General features: G+C 41.9%; 1 protein-coding gene across 3 annotated transcripts in view; it reads left to right on the top strand.

Annotated features, from left to right (window-relative positions):
• The window catches only part of mettl16 (methyltransferase 16, N6-methyladenosine), a 146505-nt gene that overhangs the window by 98485 nt on the left and 35193 nt on the right, over window positions 1-12827 (top strand). For 2 of the 3 annotated variants that reach the window (XM_078422405.1, XM_078422402.1), the window contains 3 exons: window positions 151-293; window positions 8440-8509; window positions 9471-9560. In XM_078422405.1, the coding sequence (XP_078278531.1) occupies window positions 151-293; window positions 8440-8509; window positions 9471-9560 (303 nt within the window). The remainder of the gene's footprint in view (window positions 1-150; window positions 294-8439; window positions 8510-9470; window positions 9561-12827) is intronic. The other variant, XM_078422403.1, reaches the window with a different exon arrangement.

The raw sequence follows: 12827 nt of genomic DNA, 5'->3' as shown, positions 1-12827 counted from the left end.
TATTGTGTGTAAGGAGATGGGAAAGAATCCGAATAATAAGCTTTATTTTCAGCTCTAGCCGATATTAATATAAGGCAAGAACAAGCTGAGTGACATTGAACGCGGACAGTTCACCGTGCCGTGACTTTCATCAGTGTTTTTAATTAACAGGGTGTAAATTCCAGAAATCCAAGTCGCCCGCCTCCCAGTTCCATAAATACAGGTGGGATTACCGAAATAATGGCCGAGGGCGGGGAGCTGGAGTTTGTGAAAAGAATTATCCATGATAGCCTTCAACTGAAAAAGAGACTGAGGTAAACATTGCAGGAGAGTCATGCTTCTCCATTTATATTTTGCTGTGGCATATGTATAGTTCAATTACTGTATGTTCCAGGCTGTTACAGTTTGAAGGTTTTCAGTGCAAGATATTGCACCACAATTTTATACCCATGCTCCACTTATGTGTGATTTTTTAATTTGACGGTTTAACTTGAACGACCTGAAAGGGAGCTTTGATCATTCCAATGAGAAACAACAGTGTGTGGTTTTACCGCCAAATCGCCTGCTCTGTAAATTTCTGAGAGGTTTAAACAATGGATGGCTATTTAGTTTAGTTTAGAGATATAGCATGTAAACAGGCCCACCAAGTCCGCGCCAACCAGCGAACCCTGTACACCAGTACTATCTTACACACGAGAGACAACTTACAATTAACTGACAAACCTGTACATCTTTGAAATGTGGGAGGAAAACGGAGCATCCAGGGAAAACCCATGGGGTGAGCGTACAAACTCCATACAGACAACGCCCATAGTCAGGATCGAACCGGGTCTATACAGCAACTCTACAACTGTGCCACTATGCTGTCCTAGATGGTCCGGTGTCGAACTGCTGGTTGTAACAACAGGCCCAGCATGAATGTTAAATGGACATCTTTTCAAATGTCCTACCTGACATTTTGCATCTTCCCCTCAAGGCTCCAAGATTGCAAATCAGGGTCGTCCATCGTAAAAACTTTTTGTCTTGGGCATAATAAATCAATAATTCATAATAACTTTTCACATAAGTAATTTGAATAACCTCCAGGTTACAAAATCATGACATTACAATATAAGGCATATCACCTCAGCCTTAGACTGTAGGTTTCCATGTGATCACGACCACGGCCTTTACACCAATAACAAGACGTCAACAAGTTCTATTTTTGTAACATTATTTCAGTAGAAAAATATGTCCAAGCACTTCACATAAGTGGTAATTTTGAAACTGCATTTACGTCAGTGTATCATTATTAAGTAAAATGTATCCTTAACAAAGTCAAATGGAACTCTATCTAAAATCCTAGTCCTTACATATTCACAAAAATCAGCTGTTCGGCAATATCGAACTTAATAATCTCATAAGTGTCCTTATGTAGTTCATTATCCAGATATTAAAGTTTGGCTGGAGCTGAATTAGCAAAGGATGAATATTTTACAAATAATAGATTCAGTTAAATGCCGTGTAATTCTTTTGTATAATTTTAATTATCGGTTCATAAACTGCAGTTTTTTTAATGCCAGCAGCTGCCTTTATGCTCAATTTATGTTCAACTGTGACTAGTGGAATGTTCTGAATCATTACCCTTTATTAAGCAAATAACTCGTCCCTCAATTGACTAGTTGGTGTTTTTTGCTTTCGAGATGGATTGAGGGTAATGAGGAAATCATGATGTGTGAATACGTGCCACTAAAATTAAATATTAAAAACGCAATATATAATGCTTATCATTTTCTTTATTTGCCTTTCAGGCCATTCTTCAGCCTAGAACACAATATATAATATCACTTGGCCTTTTTTATTAGAACATGACTGCTTACCTTTGTGCAAATTTAATAACTGGAAAATTACAGGAATATGGAGTGAAAAAACTCCACATTACAATTCTACCTGAAATGTTTGTCTTTCTTTTCCATTTCAGTCTGCTAATGAACTTGGCACATATTCCATTCAAGCATGCTCTAATTTTATCCTGTGCTTATTATTATCCATTATGTCTAGACATGTTCTTAGTGGCAGAAAAATTGTCGACAGTTACAAGAAATGTGAAAATTTGCCTGATTGTTGCGGGATTTGATTCCAAATTTAATAAATTTGCGCCTAATGAATTGAATGGGAAGAGTTCACAAAAATCTTAATGCTAATCCATCGAAGAATAATTTCTCTGCTGACCAATCCATCATTAAAAAAAAAGTAGACTGGGGTGACAGCCACAAATTTGAATTGATTCAAATGTAAATTAGATGCAGGGCGATCTGATACTTAAAGCAGCAGCTTTCACTCTCACTGTGCCTTCATTTATATATCTTTCTTCCACACCCCGTGCCCCAGTCAGATCCATGTCTTGTCCCTAAGTATTTTAGCAGCATCTTGAAACATCTGCATTTTATAAAGTAGTGCATATGCGCACTCAATGCCGCTCAAGTGTAAATCCATTAACCAGTTAATTTCATAAATATAGTACATATTAAGAGACAAAGGTTCACCTGCACCTCCTCCAACCTCATCCGCTGCTCTAGATGTCAACTTATTTACATCGGCGAAACCAAGCGCAGGCTCGGCGATCGCTTCGCTCAACACCTGCGCTCGGTCCGCATTGACCAAACTGATCTCCCGGTGGCCGAGCACTTCAACTCCCCCTCCCATTCCCAGTCTGACCTTTCTGTCATGGGCCTCCTCCAGTGCCATAGTGAGGCCCACCGGAAATTGGAGGAACAGCACCTCATATTTCGCCTGGGCAGCTTGCAGCCCAGTGGTATGAACATCGACTTCTCCAACTTTAGATAGTTCCTCTGTCCCTCTCTTCCCCTCCTCCTTCCCAGATCTCCCTCTATCTTCCTGTCTCCACCTATATCCTTCCTTTGTCCCGCCCCCCTGACATCAGTCTGAAGAAGGGTCTCGACCCGAAACATCACCCATTCCTTCTCTCCCGAGATGCTGCCTGACCTGCTGAGTTACTCCAACATTTTGTGAATAAATACCTTCGATTTGTACCAGCATCTGCAGTTATTTTCTTATAGTACATATTAATATAATTGATTGGTAAGAGGGTTTGGATATCAAGGTCAAGTATTTTCAGCACGGAACACAGAGCATAAGACCAGGCCCTTCGGCCCACAAAATCTGTGCTGGACATGATGCTACGACAATGTTCCACAGTATGCTAAGATCAGGTCCCAAAGTATTTATTCCCCGAAGGGTTTTTAAAAAACTTTTCAGTTGAACTCTTAAGACAATTTCTTCATTTAGAGCCAACATCAGAGAGGTTTGGCCACCGGATGTCATGCAGAGACTCCATTTTGTTTTGTACTGGAAAGCTTCTGTAAATGCACCATGGAGAGCACACTGCCAGGTAGCATCACAGCCTGGTTCAGGAACAGCTCTGCTCAAGACCACAGGGAATTGCACTGTGTTGTAGATTTAGCCCAATCCGTCACACAGACCAGACTCCCCATCATCCACTACATTTACACTTCCCACCACCTCAGAAAAGCAGCCACCATCACCAAAGGCATGCTACGCTCCGAGGCACTCCTCCTTCTCCTTGCACCTGCCCGGCAGAAGATACCGAAGCTTGAAAAATGGGCACCACCAGACTGGGGGACAGCTTCTTCCTCTCTGTTAAATATAAGACACAACATGCTGTAGTAACTCAGCAGGTCAGGCAGTATCTCTGGAGAACATGCATAAGTGACATTTCGCTTCTGAAGAAGGGTCCCAACCTGAAATGTCACCTATCTATGTTCTCCAAAGATGCTGCCTGACCTGTTGAGTCACTACAACACTTTGTTTCTTTTTTTTGTAAATCAGCATTCTCAGTTCCTTGTTTCCACATCTTCCCTTCTGTTATCAGGGCCCTATCCAAATCACCGCTACCTTGTTGCGGACATTGGACTTTGTCTACGAAACTGATGCACTACAAAGCCGCAAACTATATTCTGCACTCTGTATCTTCCTCTTTGCCTTACCTATTGTGCTTGAGTTTGACTTGAGGGCGTGCAGCCTAGGTTAACCTAGTTTACTAAGTTAATTCCCGGAATGGCAGGACTGTCATATGTTGAAAGACTGGAGCGACTAGGCTTGTATACACTGGAATTTAGAAGGATGAGAGGAGATCTTATCGAAACATATAAGATTATTAAGGGGTTGGACACATTAGAGGCAGGAAACATGTTCCCAATGTTGGGGGAGTCCAGAACCAGGGGCCACAGTTTAAGAATAAGGGGTAGGCCATTTAGAACTGAGATGAGGAAAAACTTTTTCAGTAAGAGAGTTGTGAATCTGTGGAATTCTCTGCCTCAGAAGGCAGTGGAGGCCAATTCTCTGAATGCATTCAAGAGAGAGCTAGATAGAGCTCTTAAGGATAGCGGAGTCAGGGGGTATGGGGAGAAGGCAGGAACGGGGTACTGATTGAGAATGATCAACCATGATCACATTGAATGGTGGTGCTGGCTCGAAGGGCCGAATGGCCACCTCCTGCACCTATTGTCTATTGATTGTATTTATGCATGGTATTATCTGATCTGATTGGATAGCACGCAAAACAAAGCTTTTCACAGTACCTCAATACACGTGACAATAATAAACCAAAACATAAAGCATGTAACTCCGGCTGACACGTTGAGATGAGCATCAAAGCAGTGATACATTTCACAAACCAGCACATGACACAGTGAATTGTGACAGAATTCTCAGTTGTAGGTGACTATCATGCCACCTTTACATTCTACTCTAATCAAAGGTCAGAGATTCGAATCTGTTGTGTCGCTTCTTACCTGTTTCATCCATTTTGCTGAGAAACAGTACGTTCTGCTTGTTCCTTAAAAGCTGACAAGCAGGAAAAACTGTGCAAATGGACGCAAGGAATCTTGACACGGTGCTGGAGCAACTCAACACGTCATGCAGCATCAATGATGAGTTTCTCCAGCACTTTGTTTTTACTCAAAACTGGACAAGTCTTTCCCGTTCTATATTTTTGTAAGGACTCACAGCTTTGTACAATGCCCATCATAATGTTTGGGACAAAGACCCATCATTTATTCATTTGCCTCTGTACTCCACAATTTGAGATTCGTAATAGAAAAAAATCGCATGTGGTTAAAGTGCACATTGTCAGATTTTAATGAAGGCCATTTTTATACATTTTAGTTTCGCCATGTAGAAATTACAGTCGTGTTTATACATAGTCCCCCCCACTGCTGTAATTTCTAAATGGTGAAACCAAAATATATAAAAATGGCCTTTATTAAAATCTGACAATGTGCACTTTAACCACGTGATTTTTTCTATTTCAAATCTCAAATTGTGGAGTACAGAGGCAAATAAATAAATGATGGGTCTTTGCCCCAAACATTATGGAGGGCACTGTAATTCTACTTGTGGCGTCTTTGCTTAAACTATTACACCCATCAACGTATATGCGGCTTTGATTGCAATTGATTGGGGTTGAAAGCTGTAAATTCTTTAAAAAAATTACATTTCACTGTTGTCAAGTCAATTGTTTCCCTTTTATTTTCTCATTGCTCCTATCAAAGGTTTTGACTGCTCACTGGCAGACCTGTGGTCAATTTGCTTTCTGGCATCTCATCCAATTAGTGATTCTCATGTGAAGGTTGATTGTATTGGCAACTGTAGGTGCAACCTCGGTTTATCCAATCCGCGTCTTGTCCAGTGTACATGTAACACACTAACAGTTGTGAGAAATGGCTGGAGATTAGGAACAATTACTGTGGCCATTATTTCTATCCTAAGGGTTACCATCCACCCACTTAACCGAGCATGTAGGAATCAAATGGATATTCTAGATCTGAGTCTCAGCTTCGTGTTGTAAAAATTACTTGAAACCATAGTGGAACAATATTTGAAGCATCGAAAGCTACTGGTCCATGAGTAGAAAGCAGGATTGTATAAGAAAATAACTGCAGATGCTGGTACAAATCGAAGGTATTTATTCACAAAATGCTGGAGTAACTCAGCAGGTCAGGCAGCATCTCAGGAGAGAAGGAATGGGTGACGTTTCGGGTCGAGACCCTCCTTCAGACTGTACCTAATGCTTAATAGGTTAAAATCATACATTAATCTACAGACCAATGAGACTAATTTATATAGTTGACATCTATAATTAGACTATTGTATTGTTATTGTTCTTAATAGTACATGGAACAGCTGAAGAAGGGTCTCGACCTGAAACGTCACCCATTCCTTCTCTCCTGAGATGCTGCCTGACCTGCTGAGTTACTCCAGCATTTTGTGAATAAATACCTTCGAAGTAGGATTGTATGATTATTTATTGATTATTCTATCAGAGTGCCAGCAAGGATATGCTGAGTGATATAGTTGTCTTTTATGCTATAAACGTCTGTCACTCACTGTCATGCACAATGTATAAAGCTTAGGTTGCAGGGTGCAATACTGATTAAATGCAAAATGAGGTGGCACAGAGGTGCTGCTGCATCACAGTGCCAGGGACTTGGTCACAGGAGGAAGGCGCATACTGCACACAGGCGTCACCCAACCGAGGTCAGGATTGAACCCGGGTCTCTGGCGCTGTGAGGCAGCAACTCTACCAGCTGCGCCGCCGTGCCACCCTTTCAACTTTGTTGCCGACTTTCATGAATGACGTGTTGATCAATGGGAGACGACCCCTGCGGGAAGTGGATATAAGGAGACTATTAACAAGTACAGTGGAATTGCTGCAGCTCACGGAAATGGCGCAGCAGAGGTGGTATTTCTGTAATCCGAGTCAAATTGGTCCTATCGGGTTTCATTTAATATTAAAAATGCAATCCAAGACAGAGCTGGAGTTTGTTTTAATTTAAACTTTAAATGTTACACGATCCTTCATCAGTTTCTCCTGGGTGCTCATGTTTTCCCTCACTTGCCAAAGATGTCCTCGTTACTAGGTTAATTGGCTGCTGTAAATTGCCCCAGTATAGGTGGGTGGTGGGAAAATTGGGATGGCGGGCGCTAATTGATCGAGGGATGGTGTGTCCCCTCTCTCAGCACGTCTGCTGTGTTAGACTACCATCTCCCCGCGAAGTGTCTGTTACTAAATGTGCCGCGTTATAAGATTTCAGCCAACTGGATTATTTACCTTGTTTAACTAAAATTGTTGGATAATTCAAATTACAGGTTTTTAATCCAATTTTATATTATCGACAGCACTCGTTACTGGAAAATGTTAATTACCTGCTGATAGTTGTGCTAAATTGCTTGGTGTCCATATTTCGCTAGTGGAAAGTGCGGTGAAAAAGTTCATAAATGCTTTTCTGCTGTAGCATGTAAAGAAGACTGGCTGAGAGAATGATTAATTTGCCGATGGGATTCTGGACTCTGTAGCCAAAGGCATGGAGCACAACACAAGGACCTCCAAGAAAACAAGCTGGTCAGGGTCTGAAGAAGGGCCCCGACCCGAAACGTCACCTATTCCTTTCCTCCAGAGACAATGCCTGACCCGCTGAGTTACTCCAGCACTTTGAGTCTATCTTCGGTACAAACCAGCATCTGCAGTCCCTTCCAACCAGTGATTTGGCTGTCGTTGCACAGTGTCCAGTTATAGGTGGACACACAATGCTGGAGTAACTCAGCGGGTCAGGCAGCATCTCTGGAGAGACGGAATGGGTGACGCTTTGGGCCGAGACCCTTCTTCAGACTGAGAGTCAGGGGAGAGGGAGACACAGAGATATGGAAGAGTAAGGTGTGAAAACACAGAGCAAAGGGGACGATGTAGAATAGTACTTTGTTGGCTGAGAGGAAGGTGACACCAGTTCTAGGCGCCAGCTCCCCAACACTATCTCCATGTCGGCCCAAGGGTTCCCAACATTGTCACCACAATGGCTCTGGGGTTCCTTTGGCCCGGATCTCATTGTGTATCCAGTTCTCAGTCAGCAATGTCCCTGGCATCATTATCCCACACACTCCCCTGGCCCTACTTCTGAGCCCACCGTGTCGGCACAGGGGGTCCCCGGGTCCCATCGGCTCAAGACCTCCCTCGATGCGGTTGCCATTTTGTCCCGTGTTCTCCGTCACGATGCCCCATACATTCTAATCCCAGTCAATCTGGCTGCTCCCTGGGCTTTGCTTCTGAGCTGGCCTGGCCAAACCATTTGCAATGCCATTTCCTGAAGATTGCTAATTGGTGACATGTCTGGCGACCAATCTATTCGTGCAAGGTAGACACAAAATGCTGGAGTAACTCAGCGGGTCAGGCAGCATCTCAGGAGAGAAGGAATGGATGACATTTTGGGTCGAGACCCTTCTTCAGTATTCGTGCAATGTATATAAAGGTCACAAGGATGGCAGGAAATTGTCATATAATAATTGATGCGAGTATTGCTTGGTACATTCAAAATTAGATGTCTTGCAAGCTCTTGGAGTTCATTGGATCACATTGCCAATCTGATTCTTGCTTTCCTTTTCAAGGTGGTACAGCTGTATGTTGGGAAAGAAATGCAGCTTGGTTCCATTGAAAGGAGAACTTCAGCAACAAGGGGTAAGAGCTGAATGGGAAAGCGGAACAAAAACGAGCTTGGGTTATAATTCTTAAGATTATTCTAGCCACCGTTCTGCTCAACCATTGAAATGAAACTTTGTATGCATCTGACATTCGAGAATTTGGCAGATTTATAATGGCTGTTCTGCATTGAGATTATTAAGCTGTTTTTTTTTGGTGGGGGAGGTCTTTTCGTTAAGCTTATCTTTGCAATTTAGAGTTCCCAAAACAATTTGTGTAAGTTGACCATCCATTATATGAAGTGCATTGTGCATCTTGTGAGAAAGAGTGAAGTATTCACTGGCAATTGAGACTTCATTCATTGGGCATCGATTCATCTCGGCAGCTTCACCAAGCGGCTTGTTCTCTGTTGAGCCATCGGAAGTAAGACCATTGAAAGCAAGCTATTTTCTAAAACACAAACTAATTGGTCATACTCCAGTGTGCCCACTCCGAGAAAGTGACAGAGGCCAGGGTGAAGGGATTTTTGTTTCCCAATTTCACAATTGGGTTAATGTTTGACATTGAATAATTTCAATTTTTTAAAAAAAGGAGATATTTAAAAATAATGAAGTTCTGATCCCAGTGGTTGTGGAAGGACCTGCACCATTAATGAGCCAATGTGCTGAACAAATTTAATTAAAAAAATAGCCATCCCAGGAATTGAGAGTGAATAATTTAAATTGACAGATTGAAGGCATTTGATCTCCTTTGGGTGATATTTTCCTTTATGTGCATGCAGCAATAAAATTATATTTTGCGGGGGTGGGGGGGAGCTAAATGATGGTGATCTTGTGCTAAATAGTGCTCACTTTGGTATGGAGTTTGCACCATTTCACTGAATTTGTCATTGATTGACGTAACCAAAATTGGCAGCCTTGGGCCAAATGCATCTGTTAATAGACAATCAGTCAAGCTTTTGTTTTTTGTGTGTCTAAGCACCTGCTGTATGTCACCCCAGGTCCCTAAAGTCACCCACACTGAATTCTGTCAAGGACGAACCATGAGGTGGGCTTTGGCCTGGAGTTTTTATGAGGATGTAATTATGCCTGTAAGTATTGCCTACACTGAGATATAATCAGTCGTCAATCTTCTATTCCAATTTAAAATAAAATGAAAGATTACAGACGGAGCAAATATTTCCATAATCCTACCAACTTCATTAACGTGGAGTTTAAATGTGTACTCCGCAGGATGGAATAATATTACCTCGCACTTCGAAGCTGCGGCCTTATCTGTATAAAAGAATTCTGTTGCCATTGAATGTCGAACCTGCTGCAGTTGTGGGTCAAGATTATCAGCTCTGGTTCACTGAATGAGTCTTGGTCGCGTTGAAGTGAATAGAATTATATTATTAAATCAATAGAGAGTGTAAATATACATTCGAATTGTAGATCTTTTAATTTTTCAGCTCCAACGTTTAAACCTGTACATAATTATGTATTGTGTGTTTTGGAAGCCACTTTAAGTAGCTGGCAAATGGGATATGTGGGGCTGTGTGGTACAAAGATTACTGGCATTCGTGTCATATTTGTAATGTGGAAAAATATCCCACTGCGCATCACAGAATGTAACTGAAAACAATTATATATTACCTGGAGGGGAGAATAAATAGATGTGAATCCCGGTCTCACCTGACACTCTTAGCGAAACGTCTAGAATAACAATGGATTGGCCATCTAAACCAACTTTTAAATGCAACAAGGCTGAACTGCTGGGTTAGACGGAGCGAGCATTTGTCCTTAAACTAGTGAACAATGTCTGTGGAAAATGGCCACTGCACTCAACCTTTTCATTGGAAACCTTATAACTACAAGGTTAAATTGGAAGTGGGATAGCTCTTCCAGATTGGTGGAAGATAAATGACGTTGACCCATGCTGTGAAGTTCTGTTTCATCTTTTTGACGATTGTGAAGTTGAGATTATGATGTTGTATCTTTAAATCTGATATTTCTATGTCATAATCCCCCCCTAATCCAATTTTTCCAATGAGCAAATATGAATTTCACTCATCTGCATTTGTATTTTTCAATGGTAATTTGGGGTATTTAGTGCAGCTTTCTTCAAATTCATCCTTTCAAAGTCCAGGCATTTTTATGCTCTGGTTTATTTCTATCATAGTTATTTATTTGTGTTTTACCTGCATGATTTACTTTGGTTGTCATGTGCAATAAACAATGTCACTTCTAGCTGGGCTGTTATGCCTTGTTCGGAAATAAATTACAATTTTCCATTTCAAAACCTGATGGGGAAAACTTCACTTTTATTTGAGCCCTGATCTAACAAAGGAGTGTATGACCATGGGGCTGCCACTATTCATGTCGCAAAGGAGTCAATTTAATTCAGAGTTACATTTTCATTAGACTGTGCACAGGGTGCAGTGAACATTATTATATCTGAGGTTACTGTCAGTTGGACATATGGCTAACATATATTGTGACATGGTCTAACACAGTACTTATTTAATACTTCCAGGGTATTGTGCTGTTGTAATTTGAGATTTGCCACTAGCGATCTTTCCCTATTCAATTTCATCTTGCCCTTGTTCTTCCAGATGTTATGTAATTTGAGCAGAGGATGGGGTTTTGCAGGAAACCTACATTTCTGATGCATTCCCAATTCAACACAGCGTTTTCTCCAAAGGCTCGTTAATAATTTAGATGTTTTTTTGTGCATATTTAGTTTTTAAAATAGAGGGTGACCACACTTTAGTGCAAGAGATTATCAAAGTTGCCTTCGGCTGGTGAGTTTCATTTTTTTGAAAGGCTTCATCAATCTCCAATCAATCACGTAACTTCATTATCCTTCATAAGGTTCCTCGGGCAATTGGGAAAAGACAAATAGGGATGTTGATGGAGCACTGAAGCTTTATTTTTAATTAGCCTTGGAATTTGTAAGAATCTCTTGACATTTTGTTTCGTCCTTTGTCCACAATATTAACTGACTACCTCTTTGTACATTTTTTAATTCGTTTTCACTTTTTTTCCTTTTTTTCTATTGAAAGCACCAAACATAGACTACTGTAGTTTCATGAGTCGTAGTTTCCTCTCCACATAGCACAGGGTCTCATGGGCGGCAGTGGAGTTGCTGCCTTACAGCGAATGCAACGCCGGAGACTCAGGGCGCTGTCTGTACGGAGTTTGTACGTTCTCCCCGTGACCTGCGTGGGTTTTCTCCGAGATCTTCGGTTTCCTCCCACACTCCAAAGACGTACAGGTAGGTTAATTGGCTGGGCAAATGTAAAAATTGTCCCTAGTGGGTGTAGGATAGTGTTAATGTGCGGGGATCGCTGGGCGGCGCGGACCCGGTGGGCCGAAGGGCCTGTTTCTGCGCTGTATCTCTAAATCTAAAAAAATCCAAAAAAATCTAAAATCCCAGGTTCAATCCTGACTAACGGTGCTGCCTGTACGGAATTTGCACATTCCCCCTGTGACTGTGGAGTGTGGGAGGAAACCGAAGATCTCGGAGAAAACCCATGTCTTTGGATTTCCCCGGGTGCTCCGGTTTCCTCCCACACTCCAAAGACGTACAGGTTTGTAGGTTAATTGGCTTCTGTAAATGGTAACTTGTCCCGAGTGTGTGTAGGGTAGTGCTAGTGTAAGGGATGATCGCTTGTCAGCACAAACTCGTCGGGCCAAAGGACCAGTCTCCTATTCTAGATATGATAGCGGCCTCACAACCTAATAGTATTCACACAAGCAGATTTGTAACTGGTCATTGGACAACTTGTCTCAGGATGCTATTATTTTATTTTAGCGCATCTCATTGCCACCTTGGCACTAATTTATTATCTGAAGCAGATCGCGGTAGAAACCAAGGACCTTTCAGTTCTATATTATGTAGTGTAATTCAGCAATTGGGACATGAAGCTAAGTTATGCGCATGGGCACAGACATCCTCCCTCCAAACAACATTTGGATGCCATTTCAAACTCGATTGCTGCAAAACAAAAGTGGCATACCAGTTTCTAGATTTTAACCTTATACCCAAAATGCTACAAAGTATTGAAAATAAGTTATTCAATTTTGTTGCCAATAAGTTTCTTCAGTGAGGGATAGGTAGACAGTCAGAACTTTACTGCGCTCGGTCCGCATTAACGCAACTGATCTCCCGGTGGCCCAGCACTTTAACTCCCCCTCCCATTCCCAGTCTGACCTCTCTGTCATGGGCCTCCTCCAGTGCCATAGTGAGGCCCGCCGGAAATTGGAGGAGCAGCACCTCATATTTCGCCTGGGCAGTTTGCGGCCCGGTGGTATGAACGTCGACTTCTCCAACTTCAGATAGCTCCTCTGTCCCTCCCTTCCCCTCCTCCTTCCCA

This window comes from Rhinoraja longicauda, chromosome 26 (genome assembly GCF_053455715.1).
Source record: "Rhinoraja longicauda isolate Sanriku21f chromosome 26, sRhiLon1.1, whole genome shotgun sequence".
Taxonomy (NCBI): Eukaryota; Metazoa; Chordata; class Chondrichthyes; order Rajiformes; family Arhynchobatidae; genus Rhinoraja; species Rhinoraja longicauda.
The sequence above is the reverse complement of the archived record's forward strand: the minus strand, read 5'-3'. Positions and strand labels throughout refer to the sequence as shown.